We start from the raw sequence: 26,560 nt of genomic DNA on the forward strand, positions 1-26,560 counted from the left end.
TCCTGCCGGCGCCGCCTTGCAGCGCGGCCGCCCGCAACGGTAAAGTTCCCGCGTGCTTTCCGAGCAGCGCTGAGGCTCAGCCACCCCCGGGCAGGAGCGCTTCCGCGAGGCTCCGCGTGCCGAAGTGAGATCGCTGCTGGGGGCGTGGGGGAGGCGGTGCAGGCGAGGGAGCGCGCTTGAAAGGAGCGACGCTGGGCTTCCCTTTGCAGCGCCCGGACTGCTGCCGCTGGATGCAGCGGGAAGCACGTTGTCTTTCTAGCGCTCCGCTCACAGCTGTCGATGTTAAAATGTTTGCGCGTTTGCCGGCCGCGCTCGGCTCCCTCTGGAGATGCGGTTTGGGAACGTGTAAAGCAGGGAGGATTTAAAGTCTTAGCGGGGAGGGTTCGCAGTCGCCCACTGGGGAACGCTCAGTGGAGGTGTCTCCTCGGAGAGAGAAACTCTTCGCGGGCAGCTTTCACCTCCACGTCAAAGGGATAACGCATCCCACCCTTAATCACTGTTTTTCTGTAGGACTCGACTGTCCAGAAGGTACGTGTGTGCGCACGCACACGCACACCTTATTTCTGACAGTAATTAGGGCGCTTAAGCTGCAGGGCTGGGGCGCCGGGCGCCGAGTGGGGCAGGTCGAGGTGGGGAGCGGACCCGAGCGGTGGGCTCAAGTCAAGGCCCGGTTAATCTTCCGGAACGAGGACGCCAAGAGTTGCCTGCGTTTCCATGGGCTGGGTGCAGGGAAGGTGACTTTTTGAAAGTATCCTGGGTACCGGTGGAGGCTTCTGCCCTGCACAGTCTGCCCGAAGTTGTGCGGACACTGGTGGTGCTGCAGTTCCCAGGCGCAGGCAGGCTGGCAACATTCATGGAAGGACGCAGAGGGGCTGGAGAGACCGAGAATCCATTCCTCCCGCTGGGTGCTGGACACTAGTGGGGAGAAGTTGGTCCTGCTCCGCAGCATCAAAGCCCTGCGCCTCTCTCTCTCCCGGAGGTCACTGTGCCCGTGGGGAGGGGCGCAGAGCTGGGCTTGAGCAGTTGTGGGCTGCTCTTCATTCCGATCGACTGCTGGCCGCGATCTGCATAACATCATCTCCCTCAAGTGGAAATTAATTTTTAAAACTGCAGATTTTGTCACGTATTCTTCTCTAGAGGAAGGGGGCTTGAGACAGAGGTACACTGGAAATCTTTTTAGTCCACAGCTGCTCCAAGACAGGAGAGCCAGCAGTGGTGGCACACGCCTGTAATCCCAGCACTCAGGAGGCTGAGGCAGGAGGATTGTTGCCAGTTCCAGACCAGCCTGAGCTACAAAGTAAGCTCAAGGCCAGCCTGAACTGCATAGCGAGACCCTGTCTCAAAAAGAAACAACAACAACAACAAAACGACACGAGAGAAAGGCCATTTGCTGGCTGTCTTTCCTGCAAACTTATTGCTCCCCTCTCTCTGGGGCAGCTGACCCCATTGTCCTCTCCTCCTCCTTCCACTAGTTCCCTCAGTCCCCCTTCTCCAGGCTGAGGTACCGGAAGCTGTCAGTAAAAGCCCTTCCACCCCACACTAATACCTAGGTTCTGCGAAAGTTTCTTCCCCCTGTACTGGGGATTGAGCCCAGGACCTTGCATGTGCTGGGCAGCACTCTACCACTGAGCTACTCCCCAGCCCTTTTAATTTACTGTATTTATTATGCTTCTTTGAGACCAGGACTCTAACTCACTATCCTGCCTCAGCCTCCCGAGGGCTGGGACTGTGGGTGTACACCACCATGCCCAGCAAGTTTTTATTCTGTTATTTATTGTGCATGTTATTTATTATTTATCCTGGGCTCTTTGAATGCCACAGGTGACAAGGTCAAAGCAAAAATCACTGAGGTGCATAGAGTGTCAATATTAACCCAAGGCTGGGGTGGAGGGCCTTGCTGAGTAATGGGGTCCAAGTGTGCTCTGCCCTCCGCCTGGACATTGAAACTTGCTGCGGTTGGCACTGGTGACCGTCCAAGAAAAACACCCGGGGTCAGGAGAGGGAAGAGCATGATGTGGGGATGCCAGGGGTCTTCTGAAGAAAACCCTGGGACACCTGGTTGCTGTGGCTGTGGGCATCCCAGTGACTTCTGGCTCTGCGGTATTGAGTTGCCCAGGTGACTGTTACCATAGAAGGTTCTAGCTCCCAGGACAGGAAGCAGGCAGGGCCCTGAACAGGCCTGGCTCTTGATAAATACCATTTGCTGATGGGATCCCTCCGGGGCACCTCTGTTCTCAGTGCTAGTTGGGTCTGCAGGTTCAAACAGGCATCGAGATACCTCTTCCAGAAGGAGCATAAGACCTTTTTCGGGAAGGAAATGATTCTCCCTTGGGGAGGGCTTGCTCCCTCAGGACACCACTGAACCTTGGCATGGCCTTCGAGGTGGGGTTAGTTTAATCTTCTTAACACTCCTGGCCCTAAAGCTAGAGGTGGGGAGCCAGGAGGTGCCATTCCCGAGTTAGGCAAATGCACTTCTGCGTAGGTAGCCGAGTGCGCATGACTTTGCGGGGGTAGCTGAGTGCGCATGTGCACACTTCTCGCCCGTCTTCCCGAGGTTAGAATGAAACCCAGGAGGAGTCAAGGTGGACCCTGATCTTCACAGATGATCCCTCATGACTCACCACCATCCTCGCCTTTTTACGGTGCTGCTTCTCCCAGCCTTATAGCCCCTAAGCCCTGCCAGACATTTCTGTTTATACCCAAAGTACCAAGTCCCGAGACCATGAAGCCTTGCTTTAAAAGGACAGGGAATGCTGCTGCTCTGTAAGTCTCCACTCCTGTCACCCCTGAGGCCATACAGTCCTTGATGTGCCCTCTGTAACATTCATCGTTGAGCTTTCCAAAGGGTTGTGCTGATGCCTCATCTGAAGTCAAGAGCCGTAAATCTGGGGGGAGCCTCAGCTTAGGGAGCTTTGGAGACCACAGCAGAAGATGTACAATGGGGCTTCCTGTTATCTGGGCCAGGGGCATTGTCTCCTCCAGGAGGCCGAGATGGCTCAGGTGTGTTCCGGTGGCCTCAGGATCTCCCTGGGGACGAGTGAAGATGAATTCCCCTCACTGTGAGAATTTTATATCCTGGGTGTCTGAGGACTCTGCCTGGCAGAGCAGCAATGATTGGGCTTCCCAGGTCTCAGAAATCCATGATTGTATTTCAGCAGTGAACCTTCAACCGGAATAGTAAAGGAGAACGTCCAGAAAAGATGTATGATGTCTTCGGTAGCTTGGTTCCAAGGCAGCGTTCCCTTTTCACTATCATTTCAGTAAGAGGACTAGTAGTAAACTCGGTGAACATGTGTCAGTTTTGTTTTCTCCTGGTTCTGAATGTTTTTATTTAATTGATGCTTCAGGGAAGGTAACTCCTGTAGGGTCTACCCCAGGTTTCTGGGTGGTCTGTGGACTTTCTGAGATTTGGGATAGATGAAGTTTTTTGTGTCTAATATTGTGGCCATTTTTATGGGACATTTCATGAGATACTCCAGAGGGTTTGGACTCCACTGCCTGCTGCTCCAAAGATTGAGACATAGACTCAAAGGCTCATGGGAACTAATGTCAAATATGCTGAGACTCTTCACCCATGAGTGATCTTGGGCAAGTCACTACACATTAGTGGCCTTTAATTTCCTCACCTATAACAAGAGGGGATAGGCTGCAGATATATGAGAGAGAACTAAATTCTCTCCCAGAATGAGATGCCAATGAAAAAATGCTAAACCCTAAGAGACCACATAGAACAACATAAGAATGTTTTTGAGAACCATGGACCCTTGAGTTATGACCAGCCTGACACACAAACAACTTGGGTTATGACCAGAATTGTACTTTTAACTTACAACCGGAGTCTTGAGTTATGACCCAAATGCCAGCCTCTTGTGCTTCTAGATGGTCTCAGACACAGATTTAACCCTTAGAGAGTTCTGGAAGGAGCGTTACCACATCCTGTCCTGTAGGGCGTTAAGTGAGAAATCCTGGGCTGGTATCTCTCCAGGGACACTGAGGTCTGCCTGTACACGGGAAAGACTTCAAAGGCTGAAGCCTGAGTCTTCAGTTGCCAACCTGAGTTACAACCAGCCCTCAGGTACGAATTGAGTTACTGAGTCAAGAGTTCACTGTATGCAGAAAACATGGCATCATTTTAAAAGAATTCACAGTCGTTGCCCCAGGGAGCAGATAAGTGGCTAGGGCCTATTAGGGGGTTGATATTTGTTTAAAAGTCTTATAGAGCCATCCTTTGATCAAAATTACCGAATTTAAATTTGGTAATTTTACCAGTCTTAAATTACCAGTTTTAGAATCATTTTGTCTTTTGGTACTAGAAATCGAACTCAGGACCTCGTGCTTGCCAGGCAGGCACGTGTGCCACTGAGCTATATCCCCAGCCCTTAAATTCCCCATTGCAATGACCAGTTTTAAATTTGAAAACGGCAAATAGAATTAAAACACAGAAGCAAAGAAATAAAACGAGATAACAACAACAACAAAGTGAGATTAAACCAGTTTAAAAAACAAAGAAAGCAAAGTCCCGTCTGAGTTTTTAAAAACCACCATTGGCTTGAACAGGAAATGCCCCCCTGGGATAAGTGAGCAGGTTGCCCGCCAGTTAAGTTCACTGTAAAGGAATCTGAGTTTCTTCGCCTCCCCTCTTTGCCTCCCACCCACATAGGCACTGGGAGACCCCATGGGAGAGGGGCTTAGGCATTGCTTCGCTTCAGATGTGTCCGCTAGACCCACAGGGAGATGTATCTCAGCCCCGGTCTCCGGCTCCTTGAGGAGAAGACGAGCGAGGGCAGGCAGCGTGAAAAATACACTTTTGATGAAAGACAAAGGGCCTGTGTGGTACAAGGGTGGAGTGGAGGTAGAGGTGACTTCCCTGCGTTCCTGGCAGAACGCTTCCTCCGCATGCCCGCCCCCCGGGGATCCTGACTCCGGGGAGGACCGTGGCTTCCTCCGGAGCCCAGCACCGGCCCTGTGTACTGACGCGAATGCGCTCCAGGATAGATGTGGAACAGAGTTCCCAGACTGTCCGTGTGTGTGAGGCAAAGCGGGGAAGGCATAAACACCCCCGAGGGTGGCCCTACTGGGAAGAACGCACAGTCAGCGGAGAGACAAGGGGTCTCAGGAAGCGGGGAGCCGGGGTGCGAGGAAGCGACTCAGAAATTTTAATTTCTGGGCACAACCCTCTTCTCATCTCAGCTACTTTGACGTCAAAGCTGTAGTGTCTTCCCTGACACCTTCAGTTCAGTTGTACTAACTCGCTTTGTTTTATTCTTTGTAGGCACCAAGTGGACCTATATTGGTAAGTAGAGATTTTTAAACCTACTCTTTTGTGATGGCAGTGTGAGATGAGAAACCCCAAATCCTCATGTCTTCGGGGTTCAGCAAAGCTGTGCTGGTATCCTTGAGAGAGGGGACAAAGGCGTCTGGAAAGGAGGGTTCCACATGAGGGCCGCCTACTCATTCCCCAAGCGGATCAGCCTGCTCTGTGCGCTTGAACTGGTCCACAAGGTTAAGGTTCCAGATTCCTGCGCGGATTTCTGCCGGCCCTCCAGGTACCTCCAGGCTGCAGGGGCCCTGGGCAGGAGAGAACCTTTCCTCTGTGCAAGACATTTCCCCAACAGTAAACAAAGAATAAAGGGCTCCTTTCTGAGAGTTTGGCTCTGGCTCTGGCTCTTAAGCTGCTACTGTATCTAGAATGAAGTTCTTGTTACCACAGCCGGAAGCAAGCTGTGCATGCAGCGGTGGTGGTCAGTCCTTGGGGAAAGAGGGGTGCTTGTCTTACGCAGAGAGAGAGGCATGTCAAGTGTGCTCCGGGGTTTCTGTGGGCGTAACCATGACTGCTGCAGCCACTCTGGGAGGCCTGCAAACCAGGCTGCAGAAGTCGGCCCAGCTGCACTGCTGCAGAGGATTGTCAGTGTTATCACTGGCTAGCGTAGGGATAGGAAGCCCGGTACCTGACCTCTGGCAGGTGCAGGAAGGTGGCTAACGTTTGGATAGGGGCAGAATTAAGGCACAGAAAAGCCACTGAACCAAACAACCGGCTACCTCCAGGCCAAGATCCCACTGCTGAGCTCTAGCACTGCATAGCTCCAGTATAACTAATGTCCCTTAGGCACCTTTTATGTGCAAGGCACCTGGCTAAGCAGGTAGGTAATCAGAAAGGCACATTGTGTCCCATGGCTGGGAATTACTAAAGTTCACAATTCTAAACAATACAGCAGGTAATAATAACCGATATAAATAAAGGACGCTGTGCTCTAATTGCTCAGAGGGGGAGAAGGCCAGGGCTAGAGCACTTCCTAGAGGAAAGGGCTTTCACCTGGCCTTCTGTGAGGGGAGGGGAAGTTCCGGTGGCATCCCGTGAGCAGGGGCAGAGGGAAGGGCAGGGAGAGCCTTGCGCGGAGAGTAATGCGTACCCAGGTCAGAAAGAGGTTGCTTCAAACAGTCCAGGGGCAGCCAGGAGCGCAGGCCTGGGCAGGGAGCAAATCTGTGTTTCCGGAAGAGCGGACTTGGTAGTGGTGGGAGGGGACAGGTGGGAGGGAGCTGCTGGCGCTTTGCAGGAACCGGGTTCCGGGTCTTCACCTCCAGTGCACAGGGATGGCAGGAAGAGGGAAGGGTGAGACGCCCGGCAAAGGAAGCAGCAAGAGAGCTGTGCACGGGGCCCCTGGGCAGGCTGTGTACAGGTGTGCGCATGGGCTGGGTGGGTGGCATGGGTGGAAAGAAGGTGGACTTGATTCTGGGCCAGACTCTGTACGATTCTCAGTAACTGGGGAGGGGGGCCTCTAGATTAGCGTTCCCCAAACTATGGCCTGGGGTCGCTGACGTCAGAATTACCTGAAATGCTTTGCAAAAATGCAGATTTGGGGGCCTAGACCTGGAGGAAAGAGGGAGCCTGAAAAACCTGTATTTTTAACAGTCTCCAAGTGATTTATTGATGGGGGATGGGTACAAAAACCAGGCTTCCAACCATGCTAGGCAGATGCTCTTCCGCTGAACTGTATGTCTGGTCCCCGAGTTTTGTTATCACATCTGTAAGAAGGCCACCCACCAGAGGCCTCCCAAGATGGCTCTAGTCTGAGAGTCAGAGGAACGTGCCCCATCTCTTCTGCTGGCTTCTCAGGAACAATGGAACCACCATCAGACCTCTGCAGAGCACCCTACCTCTCTGTGACAATGAGGAGGCTGTAGGAAGCACAGTCACTAGGTCAAAGAGCAGAGGAAAATCTGCACTGGCCGTGTGGATGCAGTGTTCTCCCTTGAGGGCTTCTCTGCACCACAGGGCCTGATCCAGAGCATTTTCTCCTGACCACTAACCCCGGCCGGCTCTCTGCCCTCCCACCTCTTGTACAATTACAGCGGCATTTTGCTGAGGATCCAGAGGGCAGTGTTTAATGATGCATGGACATGCAAGGTGTAAGCACCAAGGCAAGTCTGGCTTCATTAGTGAAATGGGCGCACGTGGTGGGGACGAGCAGAGGACGAAAGAGGGAGGACAGCTCAGGAGGCAGATGCGCTCAGGCTGGCAGCCGGCACCTGTGCTCCGAGTCACACAGGTACGCAGAGGGCCCCGCTTAGGTGCCGGGAGAAGCGGTTTCCAGGCAGTGAGAGGGGTGCTGAACGGGGCAAGTCCAAGCACATGCCACGTGCTGGTTTTCCCAGGGTGCAGATCACAGCCTCTCTGCACGTAGACATTGCTGAGTCATCCTGCCCCTGGCTCCCCGCTGGTGGGACCTTGAAAGTACGTGGAAAGGGAGTTCTGCCCCCACCCCAGCAGTGAGTCACGATCCGACAGCGTGGGCAGCTCAGGCAGAGGAGGCCCATCTGGCAGCAAGACCAGCACCACCCCGGTGCCCCTCCTGGGGAGGCGGATGCTTGCTGGGCTTAGGGAGCCGAGGCTCCATCGTGATCACAAGAGAGGGAGGAAGGGGTGACGAAGCCTGGGCCCTCCCACCAAAGCCAGGGCCAAGTCGGTCCGCTGAGCCCCTGGTAGCCCCACCTGCTCAGAACTGGAAATGAGGCTGCAGTCTGTGCTGCAGATGTGAGCTGGGACAACTCCAGCCTGCTAAGGTGGATCTGAGCCCTTTGTGGTGGTGGCGGTGGGGCGACTGGAAGGTGGCTCGAGGGTACTGCTCACGGGATCAGTTCCTTGATGTGGGCACTGCGTTCCCTTTGTGAACACTCAGCAAGCTGTTGGATTATGTTGCCTGCACTTATTTATATGTGCACTGGATTCAAGAACAGTTAGAAAGTTCCAGCTGGCTGGGACAGTCATCTTTACCCTGATAATTTTTTTCTAGTCTTTCCCCGAGAAAAGAGCAGGAAAACCTAGTGTGAAACTGTAGGGCAATCGACGAGCACAGAGATGGTGCGCGATTCCTGCCAGGCTTGTGCTGGCAGGATGTGACAAATGCCACTTGGCACTAGAGACTCGGCACAAGTAAGACAAGCCCCACAGGCAAGGGGACAGCAAGGGGACATGGATGCTGGGGCCCTTCCTGCAGGGATGGTGAGTCCCACCTCTCCCCAAAGCCACAGCGAACCCTAGGAGCTGGGCCTGGAGGGGTCAGGGCCTGTCTGCGGCCACTAACAGTCCTCCTGCCCAGCATCGCAGCCATGGCTGGATGGCTCTCGGCTCTGGCAGGGCTCAGTGTGACCCAGGCACTGCCATGAACTCCTCATGCTGCTGTCTGTCCCCGCTCCACTCTTCTCCCAGACAGTGGATTCTAGGTTCTAAAGAATTTCGTAGCTGGGTGTGGGGGTACACGCCTGTAATCCCAGCACTCGGGATGGTGAGGCAGGAGGATCGCTATGAGTTTGAGGCCAGCCTGGGCTACCCAGTGAGTGTAAGTCCAGCAGGAATGGCATAGTGGGCCCTTATCTCAAAAAAAAGAATTTCCTTTGGAAATCAGGATGAAATTCTCCCCTAGGCCAAACCTCATGTTCATGTCCTCAGGTCTTGCAGGTCCTCTGGCCCCCCTGACCTCTACCTGCCTCCAACTGCTAGACTATGAAGTCACTGCCGATGCACTTGCCCTGGGGCTCTGGACACTCCTGAACCCCTTCCCAGGCTCTGAGAAGTAGACAAGAACAGAAGCGACTGGGAGGTAAACTCTAGTTCCTACCCTTCGGCAGGGACAAAGGCACCAAGCGACCTCGTGCCAGACCGCAGGATACAGAGCACGCCTTAGTGCCAAAGGGAGCAAATGCAGTTAAAGGGCTGATCCAATGCAGACGGGCTCTTGTCTTTCTCAAAGGTTGAGAGGCTTAGCCATCTCAAAATGCACCGGCGTCTTCTCCCCTATTCCAACCAGAAAAAGGCTAGGCACATGCTTCATCCCAGGGGCCGAGTCCTCATCCTCGCTGCAAGGATTTCCCCGGAGGCCAGCAATCCTCCCCCAGATCACATATTAAATCTGGGCTACAGTTCCCTTACTTCTAACTGAAGTTGTGACATGCAGGGTCTGTTTGCTGTGGTCTGCCCACTAGTAATTATTTCTCATCTTTCCTGAGTTGCAGAATTGAGGTTTGTGTGTATCCTGGCGGATCTTGGCCCGTAGCTGGCAAAACGCCTGCCTGTTACTATTCTCAGTGGCCTTGCCAGCTAAGTACTAAACAAAGGCTATGGGTGCGAGTACTAATCCTAAAGACGGTGTAGTACATGGGGAGTGGGGGAGGGGAGGGAGGCAGAAAGCCTCCAAGGAGAAGAGGAGATCCTAGCCCAGGGCCCATCCTGATTATCACAGAAGTGAGGCCTGTCATGGGGGAGGGAGGCAGAAAGCCTGGAGGGGAAGTGGGAGTGTAGACACTGTAGGACCAGGCGAACTAGAAGGTGTCCTGGCTGGACATCTACGGAAAGTAACTTGACCTCGCTGAGCCTCAGTCCCTCAGCTGCAAAATGTAAGTAGTAGGATCTGCTTCCCCGGTTCTGAAAGTGTAGTCCCGGGTTAGCACTATCAGCATCCCCGGTGGTTCCATGTGTGGTTGTTAGAAATGTCAATCTCTAGCCCCGCCCTCGGGCTACCTACTGGCCGCAGGTCTGTGAGTGGGCCCTGCCACTGGCTCAAGTAGGAAAAGCATCTGGCTTCCACAGGGGTAGGAATCAAACAGGGTAATCCACAGGCAGAGGTGGACATAACCCTAATCGCCATTTTCCGTGCCTTTAAACCCAGAGCTCTTTAGTGCTGTCTAAATTAGCTAATCTGTGGGAAATGCCTCGGGGAGCCTGGAGTACCCTTGGAGCTCCTGTTATTATTAGGAAAGGCTCGGCTTCCTCACACTTTTCTGAACTGGGAGTTTTGACAGCCTGTAGATATTCCTTTTATATTCTGAAAAATATGCAGAGAGGCTCTTGTCTTTCTCGAAGGTTGAGAGGCTTAGCTGTCTCAAAATGCAGGGACATCTTCTCCCCTGTTCCAACCAGAAGAAGCTCAATTCCTTTCTGGGGAAGAAAAGGACTAAACAAAACAGAAAGGCTCTATAATAAGCTCTTATCCCAAGAGCCCCATGGGCCAGAATATTCTTTCTAGCTGTGTCCTAGAGCAGGGGGAAGCGGATATAATTTCCCGGTGCCTTGTGGCTCCACAGCCATGGCTACCAGGCCCTGAGGCTGAGCTCCCCTGTCCAGGCTGAGGGGCTGAGCTGGGGGCTGGGGTTCAGGAATGGAGGCCTGTGCCTGAGAAGAAACTCAGGAGCAGGCTACTGGGGCTCTCAGCTGCACGCATGCGCCTACTCCCATGCGGGCCCTCGCTGAGAGGCTGTCTTGGCAGTTTGGTCTGTTTTCCTCTGTCGGTCACCCCAGGGGTACAGGTGCAGGCACCACTGTGGAGCCAGAGGGAGCCCCAGCCAGGCTTCCAGGAGAATCACCCAGCTGGGAGAGACTGCACTGTCTCCGTCAGACACCTGATTTTATTGGTTCTAAAACGCACACTTTCCCCACATTTTAGCATCTCTAAAACTGGGATAGGTTTTATAATCAATGGCATCTGGAAGCTATAAAATGTGGTCGTTGTACGACAAATAATAAGGACTGTGTTGGATGCTAAGAGCACATAGAAAAGGGATGAAATGATTAATTTCAACAACTAAATGGTGAAAACAGTAAGGCAAAAAGATGTAAAAATAATGCTTGCAGCGCACCCTGTCCGATGGCACCCAGGAATGATCTTGCACTATAGCTTTTCCCACTTTTTAGTTAGTTCATAGCTCATATGTGCTTCTTGGTGGTGCTGGGCCAGCAGTACAAGTATTTATAACAAGGTGATTTAGGCGCTATTGTTATAGTTTACAAAAGTTCACTGGTACTTTGGTCATGAACTTAATTTGTTCTGTGATTTTGGAAAAGACGGCTGCAGTCGTGTTTATCACCCGATGCAGAGATTGCAAACAGAAACAAAATTTTGCCAAATGCTTCTGTTCATGAGCCAGATTGTTCCCAAGCAAAAACGTTCGTGAACCAAGGCATCCTGTATCCCTTTAAGAAGCAAAACTTTCCAATCACCTAGCAAGCATTCGAGTATGCCAACCAGGAAGGAAGGGAACTAGCTGCCACCTCCTTGTGCCGATAAAGGTTGACTCAGAGCTGGTACAACTCTAAATAACATGGTTCATTTGTCTTGCCTTACCTTTTTGAAAGATTTTGCAATCCTGAACATGTGACCAGAGAAACTGCACGACCTCTGGGTGTCAGGAAGGAGACTCCTCTGGCTACAGTAAGGACGCGTGCAGACTCAGTGCAGAAGGCGCACACGGTCCCCTCCTCCTGGACACGGTGCCCAGCAAAGTCATGGTCAGGGAGAGAGTGATGTTAGCGGACCGGGTCTGTTGCTTTTTTTTTTTTTTTTAATGGTTTTTGGTTTTTCTCCGGTACCAGGAACCGAACTCACGACCTTGCGCTTGCCAGGCAGGCGCTTTGCCGCTGAGCTAAATCCCCAGCCCCCGGGTCTGTTGCTTTTGCCCAAGGCTCCTGCCTGGCTCTCCCTCTCCTGGGACCTTCCAGAGAAGTGGAGAAAGGAGAAAAGCTGACCCCCAAAGTTGCAGACCCGAGATGTTCTGTAGCAAGTCTGAGGCAGTTGTGCATTTTCCCTTTCAGCTTTGGCTACCAGAAGGTCCGGACAGAAATTGGTAGCTCCAACTCGAATAATTGTCTACTTTTGTTTGTTTTTAATAAATTAGGATGCTAGCAAAATTCTTTGCTTTTAACAGGCTATTTGGTTTTTGGTGTTTTGGAGTTTTTGTTTGTTTTTGAGTCAGGGTCTCGCTATGTAGTTCAGACTAGCTTTGAACTCTAAGTAGGCCAGGCTGGCCTCGAATTCACAGTGATCCTCCTGCCTCAGCCTCCTGAGTGCTGGGATTACATGCATGTGTCACTTCACTCAGCAGGCTATTTGTTTTTGATAGACGAATATATGAAACAGTTAAAATTCTCCCAGTTGCTATTTTAATCAATGACAGATGTTAAAACCAGTTTTAAATTCACCTGAGATAATTGGCTCATATTCATTCCACCAATAAGGTACTTTTAGGTACCAAACATTGGACCAAGGACAGAGACAAGCACTGGTGCCAGGGAACTGGTGAAAAGGCCTGGTCCCTGCCATTATAGGACTGAGATTCTCGGGCGACAGCAGGTGAGCAGAGCCTCACTCAGTGTCTTGGGAAAGCAGCAGAGATGGCTCCTGGAGGAGCAGGTGTCCAAGCTGGGTCCTGAAGGACACGCATGAGCTCGCCAGGCAGAGGGCAGGGGTGAAAGGGCACTGGGGACAAAGAGACAACCACGCAGTGCCTCCCCCGGCAAGAGGCTGGTGTGTTCTGGGCTCACCGAGGCCCTCGATGAGGAAGGAAGGGGCTTGGAGAGAGGCCAGGGCCAGAGCTTGAGGTTGTCGGTAGAAAACAGAGGGGATGAGAGGGTATCCCGTAGCAGCGCCCTCCCCTGGCGGTGGGGAGTGGACTGAGCGGAAACGCTGGAGGAGGGGAGACGCGAGGGATGTCGGGAAGGCGAGGCTCTGCAGCAAGGTCGGGGCAGGAGGTGGGGGCGGGATCGTGACTCGCGGGTACAGTTCAGCCGGAATCTTAGACGCTCAGCGCTGATTGGCTGGTGCAGCCCGCCTGGGAGTGAGAGCACTGGCTGGGTTCGCAGGGTAGTCAGGGGGCACCCGACTGCCATTATTACCCAGGAGGCCCTGGGAGGGGACGTAGAGCCAGGCCCTGACCCTATTACAGACAGAGCCATCAAGGGGCGTGGATCTGGTATCAGGCCCAGGCCCAGAACTTGGTCTCCTGATATCCACCTGATGCGCTTCCTCAGTCCTTTGGCCGTGCTTCTTATATGCCAGGCATCTGCCTCCTACATGACACATCAGGCTGCTGAGGAAATAAAGGGATTCTAAGAAAAAGTAAACATGTAGATTTGTCAGAGACAGATTATACCCAATTAACTCGCTTTTCCTTGGTGGCTGAGAAGCACAATACACCTAATGCCCCTTGAGGTCCTTGTAGCACACTCGTGGGAAACATGGACCGAAGACCACGAGGTCGCCAGGAGGAAAATCAGAGCTGGCAGTGCACAGCTTGGGGAGACGTCAGGGTTCCCCCGCGGGGTCCCTAGGACCAGATGGGCAGCAGCAGGCGTGAGGTGGCTGGAGGGGACAGGACTCACTGGAAGGGGAGCCCGGAGTGGAGGCCGGAGCAGAGCCAGCTGCAGGACGGGTGGGAGGGAAGCGTCTGTGTTCACGGCTGAGCTGAATTCTTAGCCACGTCTCTGCCCTACACGCTCACCTCCTTCCTGCAGTTAGCTCAGAGCCTCTCATCTTGTTCCCGAGTTATACATAGTGTGTTTCTGCATCCTGAGAGTCTCCAGTCTTTCTGTTTGTTTATTCTGTGGTACTGGGAGTTGAGCACAGGCCCTTCGCACGGCGGTATATCCCCTGCTCTTCCACTATTTTTTATTTTGAGAAAGAATCTTGCTAAGCTGCTCTGGCTGAGCTCATAGTTGTAATCCTCCTGCCTCAGCTTCCCAGAGTGCTGGGAGTGCAGGTGTGTGCGTCCATGGCCGGTGAGCCACCACTGGGGATAAAGCTTTGAGTGTAACGTTTCCTTCACCAAGGGTGAAGTAGGGAGGCCCTCTGCGTGTGCAGGGATGTCTGGATAAAGAATTTATTCGTGGAGAACCACAGGACCAGAACACCATACTTTCACATGACTGCCCCAGGAAGGAGGGGTGCTTTGGGGTTAATACCAATGCCTGCCTAGTGAACATGTCAGATGGCTGCTGGAAAATGTTTCCCTTCAGTGGTAGTTTCGAGCTGGTGCTTAGCAATGCTCCAGGGCCTCTGAGAGGCGCCCAGGCAGTGTGTGGTTGTCTCTGTTCCCACAGCTGCCCAGGCAGGTGCATGGGGCCTGGTACAAGGGAGGTGCTTAGCAGGCAGCTGTTGGGAAAGGAGGAAAAAGTAGTTTATTTCTCTGTTTTGGGCTCTGAGATTCAGAGAAGGCACCAGGGAGAAGGTGGCACTTGTCTGGGCTGGCAGGATTTCAGAGGCCAACCAGTCTGAAATGGAAGGCCGCATCACCGTGGGCTCTCCCTAGAGCCCAGATTTGTTTCCAGTGAAGTAAAAGGGAGAACACGGCTTGCTGTAGAAGTTGGGAACCAGCCCCAAGGGGAAGACAAGGGAAGAACAGAGACTGTCCAGCTCAGAGAGGCTGGGGGCGGGAGGGGAGCACCCACCTTGGCCAACACCGCTCTTCGCTGTGACCTTGGTTCCTCACACGTACCCTGTGACATAGCCGCACTGCCTCCATTTGTGTGTGAAGCTGCAGAATCAGGAGTGTGGGCCGGGTCTCACAGCGGCTCGGCAGCAGGGCTGTGAGTGATGGCGTGACGGGGCGGTTCCGAAGCCTCGACCTTCCTGCTGGCTTTCATACCTCTCCGGAGAAGAGGCAGCTAGATGTAGCCTGGATGAAGGACTTCAAGTGTGAAAAATCCATCAAAAAGACGGTTTTTTCACCATAAGGCCGAACTAAGCGAGTAGCTTTCCGTAACAGCAAGAGTGTTACAGGTTAGCTGGCACAAAGGACTTCCTCATTGTGAAAGCTGTTGGATCGGCACTGGGTCAGCGTCAGGACAGCCTGGACGGGGCCGTCTTTCAGAGGTCGGTCTGCCTTCACTTCGCATTCCATCCTGGGGAAATGCAGAAAGATCAGGTCTTTATCAGATCCCCTGTGTTCCTTACTTCCAGACTGCCCAGGGCCAGTTTAAGGGGATGCTTACAGAGCCACAGTCCCGCCATGGCCGCTTCTTTCCAGCTCTGGCCCATCGCTCAGGCCCTATCTGTTGCTCGCCTCTCCTGACCTCCTGCCCGCTGCCCAGCGGCGGACACTCCCTGGTGCGTTGAGAGGCTGCCGCGGTGCAGACCAGAGCGCTCACGGCTTGGACAGCTCAGCCGGGCGCCTGACTGACGTGGCTTTGTTATCCAGTCTTCCCGGGCCCAGTTATCTATTAAACGAGAGCGTGGTAACCTGTGCCATAGGGTTATCACGCCAAGGGAAGTAACTGAGGCCCGCGGCCAAATCCAGCCCACTGCTGTTCTTGGAAATAAAGTTACACTGGAGCACAGCTGCGCTCATGGTTTGCATGTTCTCGGTGGCGAGTTGGGCAGTGACACACACTGCACAACTTTCAGCTCTGAAAGACTTCAGGTCTTCTGTCGGAGAAGTTGGCCAGCTTCTAGCAAAGGAATATGCACACCAAGCACACAGTAAGTGCTCATGAAATGGTATCTTTATCAAAGCAAGAAGACCCCACCCTCACTAGGCTTTGGAGTGTAACAAAATCTGATTGAGAGTCCAAGATAGCACAAGGCGGTGACAACCTCAAAGGGAAATCTGGGGTGTCTGTTATCAGTGCCCCTGAGGGTGCCGATCATATCCCGCCTTCTCAGACAGCGTGGGACGGCGCCATCCTGGTGTAGGATCAACGACTCTGGTAGGCTGGAGTCCCCGTCCCCACTGTCTTCTCTCCCCAGAGCCAGGCCCCACTCTCCTTTCTGGCTCAAGATGCCTGCCAGTGAGAGCGTCCCGTTCCTCCAAGGAAACCTGCTCTGTCAGCGTTAGCTGGTTCTTGCGCATGGCCAGTGGGCCCCACCGGGCCTCTGGACCTTTGACCTGCGGCCTTTTGGAACGTGAGATTTCTTGTTGTGGGGTGTCCTGTGCACCGAGGCGTGTTTCAAGCATTCCTGGCCTCCACTGCTAGATGCCAACAGCATCCCCTGGTTGTGCTGCCCAAAATGCCTCCAGCCATTGCCAAATGTCCCTTGAGGGGCAAAATTGCCCCGGTTGAAAACCACTTGGCTTAGTCTAAAATAACATCGTAGGTGAGGCCACAATAATCCAGTCTCAGTCAGTTTAAATTCATAGTTAAGAAGACGGTGTTCTCTGCAGGGCATAGATCTGCTAAAGATAGATCTGACTTGTGTCGCTGGATCATTAGCGCACCAGGCATCTCGGCTGGAAGCACCAGCGCTGGGACTCTGTGGCTGGGGCTAGCCTTCCCCTGGGGGGCTGGGGAGCTGCCCACCTCCAGTCCGTGTAATGAAGAAGGGTTCTCAGAGACTCCCTCCACATACAGGGCAGCCTCCCTGGGATGTGGCTATGCCTAGGAACCCTCACCAGCAAGCCCCATGCAAGCCTCCCAGCCTCATTATTTTCACAGCCTCCTCAAGCCAAGGAAGAAACTATTCGCAGCTTTATGCAATAGTCTACTCACTGATAGATTTGTTCTTTCCACAAGTGCTTAATGATCCCTTTAGTGGGTCTGTCACAGGGGATCAGAGGCAGAACTTTGTCTTCAGTGGGATTGAGGAGGAGGCAGACATGTAAACAGGTATTAAGATGGTGCAAAGCAAGTGCTATGAGAAAGTACCCTGGTGTTGTGGAGCATAGGGGGACAAATAATCTCGGTGTGGGGGCCAAGGTGGCTGCCAGCAAAGGCCTGCCTGAGGCTCTAATTCTCGAAAGGCTGGGGTTAGCCAGACAAGGAGAGTGTGTGCATTGTGTGTGTGTTGTGCAAGAATAGCGTGTGTTTTAGGGCTGAGGACAGCTTCCCGCTGCAGGGAACAGAATCCCCAAACCAGGCAAGAGCACACGGTACAGCAACAGAATCGGAAGAGTAGCGGCTGGTGTTTGAGGGCTGGTGCTGGGAAACGGTTCTCCACAATCTTTCTCTCCCCGGACCCACTCTTTCATGTTTCAGCATGCCTGTGAGCAGAGGGGCTGACAGCTGTCCTCCTAGACTTTGTTTTCAATGAATTTACAAGCAAGGAGTCTTGGAAGATAGAGATAATGTTCCCTCAAGACAGAGTAGATTTGGTTATTGCCAGTATAATAAAGACAGTGTATTCTCCAGGTGCACATGTTGGGCAGGTTTTCTAAGTGCCCCTTTAAAAAACAGGTTTCCTAAGCTTCTTGTCCCTCAGCCATCATGCTGGACAGTTGTCAGGTGCAGACCTCCCAGGCGACTGAGCCTGGAAAATGAGCCTCATCTTGCTGTAGCTCCCGTGTGAGTGTTGAGCTCTCCTTTGTCTCTGACCCAGGAGTCTCGCGTCTTCTGCCAGTGCCTGTGAAACGGTGGTGGATTTATTCGTTAGCTTGCAAGCAGAATAAAACCTTCGACCCTCCAGTTTTTGACAGGTGGTAATGGGGAAAGCAAAGCCCGGAGAGGTGGGTAGGATTGTGAGGGTTGTGTGTGCTGCATTACAGAGCTTGAGATTCATCCTAAAGGCTGGAGAAGCCACTCAAGAATTGTAGGCAAAGAAATGCCAGGATCTGGTGTGTGCTGAGGTGGAGCGCAGAGGGGTGGAGGGGCAGCCTGAGACACAGGACCAAGGAGGGTTACAGATACGGAGTTATGGGTCTCAAACAGGAGCTGTGCCAGAGGGGAGAGAGGGAAGCCAAGTTCAGAGAAAACTTCACACTGCCCTTAAGAGAATGTTTTCTGATCCAGGGTTCAACCCAGGTAGCTGACTGTATTTGTTTGTGGTGGCTCTTTAGACCTTTGTGCCCTTGACATTTCAGAAGCATGCAAACCTGATAAGCACGTGGTGTACGGATCTTGTAGAGGGTCCCTCGGATCAGGTTGCTCTGCGGTTTCCCATGATGAGAATCAGGCTGTTTTGGCATGAATACCGCAGAAGTAAGGCGGCGTTCACAGCGTGCCTCCCAAGAGGAGCCACACGCTGTCACTTCCCCCATGACTGATAATTTTGATCACGTGGCTAAGGTGGCATCTGATCGCTTTCTTCATTGTGACATTGCCATTTCCCCCTTTATAAATAACAGATAACCTATGGGGGAAACTTGAGACTGGCATAGAAATTTGAATATCAGTTGTGTATGACATTATTATGTTACTTGTTAAAGTTTCTGACTTTGATCATTATATTGCAGTTATGTAAGAAAATGTCCTTGTCCTCAGGAGATACGTATTAAAGTATTTAAATATGACAGGGCATCTTGTTTGTAACTTTCTCTCAAATTGTTTAGAAATAATAATAGAGACAGAAAATTCTGTAGCTAAGTGTTTATTGGTGATTTGCTAAAGAGTACATGAGAAGTCACTGTGCTGTTCTGATAAATTTTCCATACATTTATATTTTTCAAAATAAAATTTTTCCAAGGGCATCTTTTTATTTTTTATTGATTGATTGATTGATTGATTGATTGATTTCTCTTTTTGAGACAGGGTCTCGCTATGCAGTTCAGGCTGACCTTGAGCTCACTTTGGAGCCCAGGCTGGCCTCGAACTTGCAAGGATCCTCCTGCCTCAGCCTCCGGAGTGTTGGGATTACAGGCGTGTGCCACCACGCTCGGTTTAGGCACTTTTTTAAAAAGGCTAAAACTGTTCCAGTCTCAGTGCCTCAGGGTATGGAAGCTGAGGCTGAAGGAGGAGAGGACAGAGTGGCTGTGACTGGGCAGGTGGAAGAGGTTTGCGAGCAAGGATGGGAAGGCAAAGATACTGAGTTTGTGTTTTTGTTTTGGTTGTGTTGGTTTTTTGAGACAGGGTCTCAATATGCAGTTCAGGCTGGCCTTGAACTTGCTGCAATTCTCCTGCCTCAGCCTTCCGAGGGCTGAGATTACAGGTGTGTGCCACCACACCCGGCTGGTTATTATTTTTAAAAAATTATTTGTTTGCTCATCTCCTTCCCTTTCCAGCCGTGTCTGATCTCAGGAACCTATGAGTTATGCCATGTGAGTGTCCAATAGGCGTGTCTTGGTTACTTTTCTCTCATTGCTGAAACAAAATACCCGACGCCCAAAGTGAAGGAAGGAAAGGTTTATTTAGCTCATAGTTTGTGGAGGTTTCAGTCCATACTCAGCTGGCTGCAAGGCAGAGTGGGACACGGCAGAGGGCAACAGTTCACGGTGGTGGAAGACAGCAAGAGCAACAAGAGCAAAAGGGGAGAAGTGGCAGCAAGCAGGCTCTTTCCCTCCCTTACACTGTATGCAAACTACCCGCCCCAGGCCGGGTGCAGCACTTACACCCATAATCCCAGCATTGCACCATGAATCAGTCATAAACTCTAGAAGCCCGCCCCATGACCGCATGAGGCTTTAGGGGGACACCCAGACACAAACCACCTTGTGTGGAGTAGGCCTCTAAGATCAGAATTACTTGAAGTTTTCCCTTTCTCCTGAAAAACCTGTTACAAGTATCAGCTGGGAAGGCCCCAAGCCCTTTCTCTTCCAGGCTGTCTGTTCTCATCTTCTTTTCCTACCAGCTGCTTCTCAGCTCCATCCACAGCTTATTTTCTAAAACCCAGTAGGAGAGACACCAGAGTTTTATTTCATTTTATACCAGAGGATGGATAGCAGTGTAACCAGAGGCACATGTGTAAGTTACAGGAAAATGCAAGTCTGTGAATGGATCAACAGATTGTACATCCACAGAATGGCATATTATTCAGCCCTAAAGAGGAATGAAGTATAGACACATTGTTTAGCGTGGATGAACCTTGAAAACCTGGTGCCAGGTGAAAGAAGCCAACTCAAGAGCACATATTGTAACTGTTTACATGAGATGTTCAGAATAGGCAACTCCGAGAGAGGGAAAGTAGACGGTGATTGCCGGGGGAGGGGGGTGGGCTTCAAAGAGAGAGAATGAGGAGTGACTACTTCCTGGTTTTGCCATTCCTTTGGAGGTGTTGAAATGTTCTGGACCCAGGCTGTGCCAGTGGCTGCACACCATTGAGACTGTACTGATGAAATAGTCTGTGTTTTAGCCGAAAAGTGAGTAGCAACCTGGCCCTGGCTGTCACCCCAAGACCATCAATCAGATGAGGGCTTTCCATCTTTCCTCAGCTTCAGCTACACCTCAGGATCTCCTGGCAAGCTTTCTACAGCCTCCCCACTCACAGCCAGTGAAGCCCTGTCTGAGGGGCTGCGTCCAGGGCCAGGTCAGGAGCCCCAGAGAGTGCAGCACGCAGCCGCGGTGCAGAAGTGTTGCTCTAGACCGGTGGTCTCAGCCGTGGCGTCCAGATCTGAAATACCCGCCTTATAGACTCCTCAAGGGACTCAGCCACAGAGTCCGACGGGAGAGCCGAGCAGTCGGGATCTGAGTAAGCCCCAAAAGGACTCCGAGGCACCCTCGAGCGTGGCAACCACTGTTCTAGTCTAGACCTGGCAGTGCGCTTTCCTCATCCTCTCAGTGTTCACCCATCATCCGCTGTATGGTCATTTGCAAAAATATAGAGACCTAGACTGGCTCTGCTCAAGCACAGTGAGTTAGATATTTAGAAAAGAAGTTGTGCATTTTTTAAAAAATTCCTTTTGATGGCCGAGTTGTCCGTTGTTATTGACCCCTGATTTTGCTTATCCATTCATTGTCAGTGGACATGGGCTATTTCCACCTTCTGGTTAATGTGGATAATGCTGCTGCTAGGAAAATTAGTCTACAGAATAGCGAGTCCTTGCTTTTCATTCTTTTGGGTATACGCCTGGGGATAGACTTGCTATAGCGCATGCTCATTCTATGTTTAACTTTTTGAGGAACTCTCAAACTATTTTGTAGTTCTACCAGCAATGCATGGTGGAGATAATCCAAAGTTATCTTACACATATTTTGCCACAACTTTTTATAAAAGGGTCAAAGAAATGATCCAAGTCATGAAAACTGGGTCAGATAATTTTGCATGCTTATATCTGGTACTCTGAGCAACTGATTTGAAGACCACAATATGCAATGGAATAACCATTGTTGAATTCCTACCATCTTGTCTAGTACTCTGTATTATCTCTAATATTTTATCTAATAATATTTTTAAATTCTCTTTAATGGTTTGAACAGTCTTCCATTCTTGCCTCTGGTAATCTGAACAACGTAGTTGAAGATAACAATATGTAATATAACAACCACTGTTAATTCCTATCATTTTGTTCTGAAACCCTGTATCACTTTTAATGCTCTTGCTTTGTTTTGTTTATGTTTGCGATGTTGGTATGCTGCTATTGTTCTTTTTTTTTCTTTTACTACTCTCTTTAAAATTAAAAAAAAAAGAAAATCAGGTTAGAAAAGGAAGTCATGTTCCTAGCAGTCAATAAAATTACCCCAAACAAATATTTTGGGGGACACTTTATTTGTACATGTTTGCAGTTCATATGATTATATTCATCATGGAGAACTGGTACATGTACATAACACATCTTAATTCTTTAATCCCCTTCCCCCGTCCCCTCCATCTCTTGGTCCCAATGATCTAGCTCCCTCTTTCCTATTAGCTGTTTTTTTTTTTTTTTTGTACTGGAAATCGAACTCACAACCTCACACTTGCCAGGCAGGCGCTGTGCCGCTGAGCTATATCCCCAGCTTTTAGCTGTCTTTTATTTTGCTCTTTATTTATACTTTGGGTTTCTCGTACAAGAGAGCCCATGGAATATTTAAACTATATCACACATGGAACCATGTATTAAATAGAGGGTCTCTTCAATCCTTTCTGTTCAGAGAGGCTATCGGTCCTTGCCTGAATTGGGAGTGCCCTATTTTTAACACTGTTTGTAAGAGAGAGCAGGATGTCAGGCTGGGCTGCTGGCCGCAGAGCTCTGCTATCGACTCGGCATTTTCCCCTGGAGAACAGTTCCTTTGTTGATGAGACAAAACAAATTGACAGGAATAAGCTTTATAGGGAATGACCCTTCCGTGTCCTTGTCAGGGCCCAGGAAGTTTGTATTTGTAATCCCATGAGAAATTATTGGAATTCTAGCAGGTTAATTCCAATCTACTACTTCCAGTGCAACCCATGGTGAGAATAAAGACACTAAGGCATATTTGTAGTTATGGGGAGCCAAGGGGTCCTAAGTCCAGCTATGATGATGGCCATCTAGCACAAAGGCTTCGACCCAAGGTCTAACCAGGGTTTTATTCATTTATGAAGAAGGGAGTGGCTTGAGGATGAGTGAGTGTGAGAATGGCAGGAAGTAGGTGAGTGCCTTGAGCTGGGCTGGGTAGGAGCCCTGAAATCACCTCTGCAAATGCAGAGAGAAGGCTCTGCAGAAAGAGTAATCTGCATAACATAACTGAGATAATATCTAATGTTTTGGGATCAGTACTTCAACGCTGATGTGTAATGTTTGGAGGCCCAGGAAGTCATAGCCTCTGTCCCAAGGATCCATCCCAGCCGACAGCGTGGAGCACTGGCTCACACATCCCGCCTGGTCCAACCCAACTGGGGGAAAAACAAGGGCCCCGGGGAAACACTGCCTGCCGTCTCCAAAGACCACCATCAGCACCTTGGCCAGACTGATGTGCATTGCTTAAAACCAACTGACAGGATAAGGAAAGGGTCCCAGCCAGCTCTGTACGTATCAGTACATGGAAATAGGCTCAGGCTCAGCCAAAGCGGAGACCGTTGCTCCTCTTTCAGGCGGTCCTCCACAAAGCCAAGGCTGTTACCACATCAGCAACTTGCTTAACTTGTTAGTAGCTGTTGCTGTTGTTGCTTAGTTCAAGAAGCATCTGTTGAGCACTTCAGCGCGTCAGCCTCTGAGCAGGGGTCACACACACGGAGTGAACAGAACAAGTTGCCCGTCAGGCACGGCACTTCTCAGTCTTTAGCTGGGAGCTGGCACAGAGGGCCAGAAGCAGCTGTGTTCAAAGACAGATGCCGGGCATGTTCCCAGAATCCGGTTCAGCGGGTCTGGGCTGGGCCCTGAGAAGCTGCATTGCTCATGGGCTCCAGGATGATAACTGTGACGCTTTGCTGAGGACCACACTCTGAGAACCACTGGGCTGCTGAGGCAGAAAGGCGAAGTATTATGACGGTAAATACAGGTGCTGCTGTGGGGAGGGGCTGCCAAGGGCTCCGGGAGCACAGAGGAGGGAGGAGGAAGCCCTTTGGGGAGTGACTTGGTGCTCTGCAGAATGCACGCGGTTCTGTTCGCTGGAATGAAAGGGACCGGTGGGAGCCGGCAGAGAGCAGGCCAGGAGTGGGCGGGGCTTGTCCGTCATGAACAGCCTACAGGGCAGCAGGTCTTGAGGACCTAAGAGGATGGCGGAGGTGAGGCAGCAAAGGCAAACTGATTGTCACCCCTTTACCTCTGGCAGCCTGGAAACCCACCCTCTCCCTATAAAAACTTCCCTTCCAGAAAAGCCTTGAGGCCAGGGTGCCCCTGCCTGTGGGGTACCTGCCCCTGCCCCAGCCATGCTGGAGGGGCTTCCCGGGAGGAAGACAGGAGGGTGGAGGGGTAGAGCTTCCTAGAGGCAGAGCAGGCCTCAGCGCCGCCCACCCCTTCTCACCTCTGCCGGCACCACTGGCCCCCATCGCTGTGGCCGAGCCAGAAATGACGGCGCAAACAACCGAAATCATGGAGAACACCTTGATATAAAGGATCTTTAGAAAACGCATCCATTTTAATGGATCTGTCATGTCAAATGCAAGGAAGCGGAGGAGAGGCCTGCTATGGCAGTCCAGCTTCAAGCTTTCTCGGTAATGAGTAACCCTAGCTCATGCCCTGGCTTCTTGCAGGGGCCCAGGCCCGATGCACTTGTAACATTAACAGACGAAAAGCTCTGGTGCCAGAGTGATACCTTGACCTCTGTTTGTAAATAATATGACCATAAGACCTCACCTATCAATTATTAACCTCCACTCCTGGGCCTCCTTGCCATCTGGGCAGGCTCTCGGGCTTCACGGTTCTGCCTCTACTTCCTGGGGAGGAAGACAGGCAGAGTCCAGCAGGACCCGAATCCCGGAGGACCTGAATCTAGCCAAGGTGAACACTTTGGGAATGCCATCCCCCTGATATGCTGAACCCACTGGATTTTTATGAGAAGCCATGTATTTTTTAAAACAATTTCAGAAATGAACTGCAGGAGCTACACATGTATTTTCAGTGTACTTTTAAAATGCGGCTTCTATATCCAAACCACATCCTGAGGCTGTGTGGTTCTGAGGTGGATTTAGAGGGGACCTGAAGGCTGCCTTCCCCTCTGAGTGGGGTCCTGTGGCTTAGCTGGGCTGTCTGCGGTTCCAGCCACAGGACAGGATTGACAGATGAGCTCTGCAGAGAGGAGGGTACCAGCCTCTGAAAGCAATACTTTCCAACAGGTGGAGGAATATACCTGAGCAGGTGCCACAGGAGTCCTGGCTAGCCTTGTTGTGGAGGACAGCCCAGCAACGGCAAGGGAAGCCAGCTGGGTCCCAGGTTCTTGCAACGGCCTCACACGCACCTAAAACACACCAGCCGTCCACCAGAGCAAGGCCTCAGAGCTCCCTGGCTGCGGCGTCTGGAGAGCTGTTCCTCAGGCTTTGCTTGTGGTTGTTTTATTCCATCTTTTAGGCCCCAACTTTGACGGGGCCTCCTCCAGGAAGCCTGCCCTTACTACCCACCTAACAGTGGCCACTCTGTTTTTCTCTGTCTTTACAGACTGCAGTTATTTGTGTATTGGTTTACTTATTGGCTTGTTTGTAATTTTTTTTTTTTTTCCTGTACCAGGAACCAAACTCACAACCTTGTGCTTGCCAGGCAGGTGCTGTGCCGCTGAGCTAAATCCCCAGGCCCTGGCTTGTTTGTAATTATCAGTCTCTTCCCCTACGATATAAGCTCCGTAAAACAGAGACTAGGTCAGTTTTGTGCTCCACTGTATTCACATGGCACCAGGTACCTGACACATGCTAGGCACATTTGTTGAAGAAATTGATGAACTTCAAAATCAAATGGCATCCCAAAGAGCATATTTATAGAGATTTTTCTCTATTACTCAACATGTGGATACTCAGTTTTTATTGCAAATATAATCTATTTTATGAACTGTGCATTCAAACTTGGTACGCAACCTTGGATCGCTTTCATGTAAACACCCATATATCTGCCAGGACAAGGTACAATTTTACTATGGTCAGATCTCCATACAAAACAAACTCACTGCTTTTGAGGGACTAACCGAAAGTTTTTATTGTACTGAAGTTTTGATTACTGGTTGGGAAGGAGGTGCTGACATCTAGAATGTGTCAACCTTACCACCACATTTTATCCTCTGGGGCAAGTTCTGATCTGACTGTTTTGGTTGCCAGCCCAAAAGGGCATGCACTGGTGCCCATTTCTCAAACAGTTGCCTGACATAAAGCACTCACACAGATACCAAGGGCTTCTACCTAAGATGGCGTGACTACCAAGAAATTCCAGGGTGCCGCAGGCAGGTCTGAGGCACCAACCTAAAAAGGCCCCAGAGGCCAACCTCAGTTGGATGACAATAATGTACATTTTTGATGTTATTGTTGATCCAAATTCTGTCAGATCCTGTCCAAGTCACAAACAATATTTATTTTCATTAAATTTTTTATTAATCGTGACTACGCAGAATGCAGTGAGAAACAGTAATCAAATTGTGCTGGTTAATTACATACTTGTTTTGAAAGCTCTATCTGGTTTTATTATTAAAATATATACTATAAAGTATATGCACTAGTTGTATAAATATAAGCAATTACTTAACCCATAAAATTTTTACTTACCCCTGTACCTTGTCTGCAAACAGGTTATAACAAATCAAATTTTCCTTCATTTACTTGCATAAAATTATTTGCCAGAGGCAAGAATGAGTCTGTGTACATATATGTACAGATTTAAGGCATCCACGTCAGAGATAGATGGGTGGGGAAACTTCCAATAAAAAAACTTTAAGGGCATATCAGCTAGTCACATACAGGGACCTGATTTGGACATTCATTCAAACAAACTGTTCGAATTGACTTAGGAGGCAATGAGGGAAATTTGACAAAATATCTGAGGACATTAAGGAATGAACAGTTTCGGATGTGAACTTATGCTTTTCAAAGAGTCTTGATCTTTCATGCTACGTAAGCATCCGTAGATTTTCTACTAAATAATCCCGAGGAGAGGAAATGGATGGAGAGGGATTAGGGCTGAAACTAGACTAGACATGAAAAGATGAATACACGGCGCCATTGTATTACATTTTGCTTTTATACCTGTTCCGAAATTTTCTGTGATTGAATTTTAAAACAAGACAAAGCATATTAAGAAAATCCCTGGGTGTTTGTGCATTTTTACAATGCACGTTAAC

General features: G+C 50.6%; 1 protein-coding gene and 1 long non-coding RNA gene across 2 annotated transcripts in view; one reads left to right on the forward strand and one right to left on the reverse strand.

The window, feature by feature from the left end:
• Positions 1-26,560, forward strand: part of Ca12 (carbonic anhydrase XII) — a gene marked incomplete at its 5' end in the record, with an annotated part of 47,824 nt that continues 21,264 nt past the window's right edge. The window contains 2 exon segments of the mRNA XM_013518981.1: positions 1-39; positions 5,273-5,293. Of these exon segments, the coding sequence (XP_013374435.1) occupies positions 1-39; positions 5,273-5,293 (60 nt within the window).
• On the reverse strand, positions 12,414-15,427 carry LOC102026495. Its single transcript, XR_262547.1, has 3 exons — positions 15,257-15,427; positions 14,714-15,166; positions 12,414-13,356 (listed from the first exon to the last, which is right to left on the reverse strand). It is a non-coding gene; the product is annotated as an uncharacterized LOC102026495 (long non-coding RNA).

The sequence above is a fragment of the Chinchilla lanigera genome, unplaced genomic scaffold (genome assembly GCF_000276665.1).
Source record: "Chinchilla lanigera isolate Chin_1 unplaced genomic scaffold, ChiLan1.0 scaffold00049, whole genome shotgun sequence".
NCBI classification, from domain to species: Eukaryota; Metazoa; Chordata; class Mammalia; order Rodentia; family Chinchillidae; genus Chinchilla; species Chinchilla lanigera.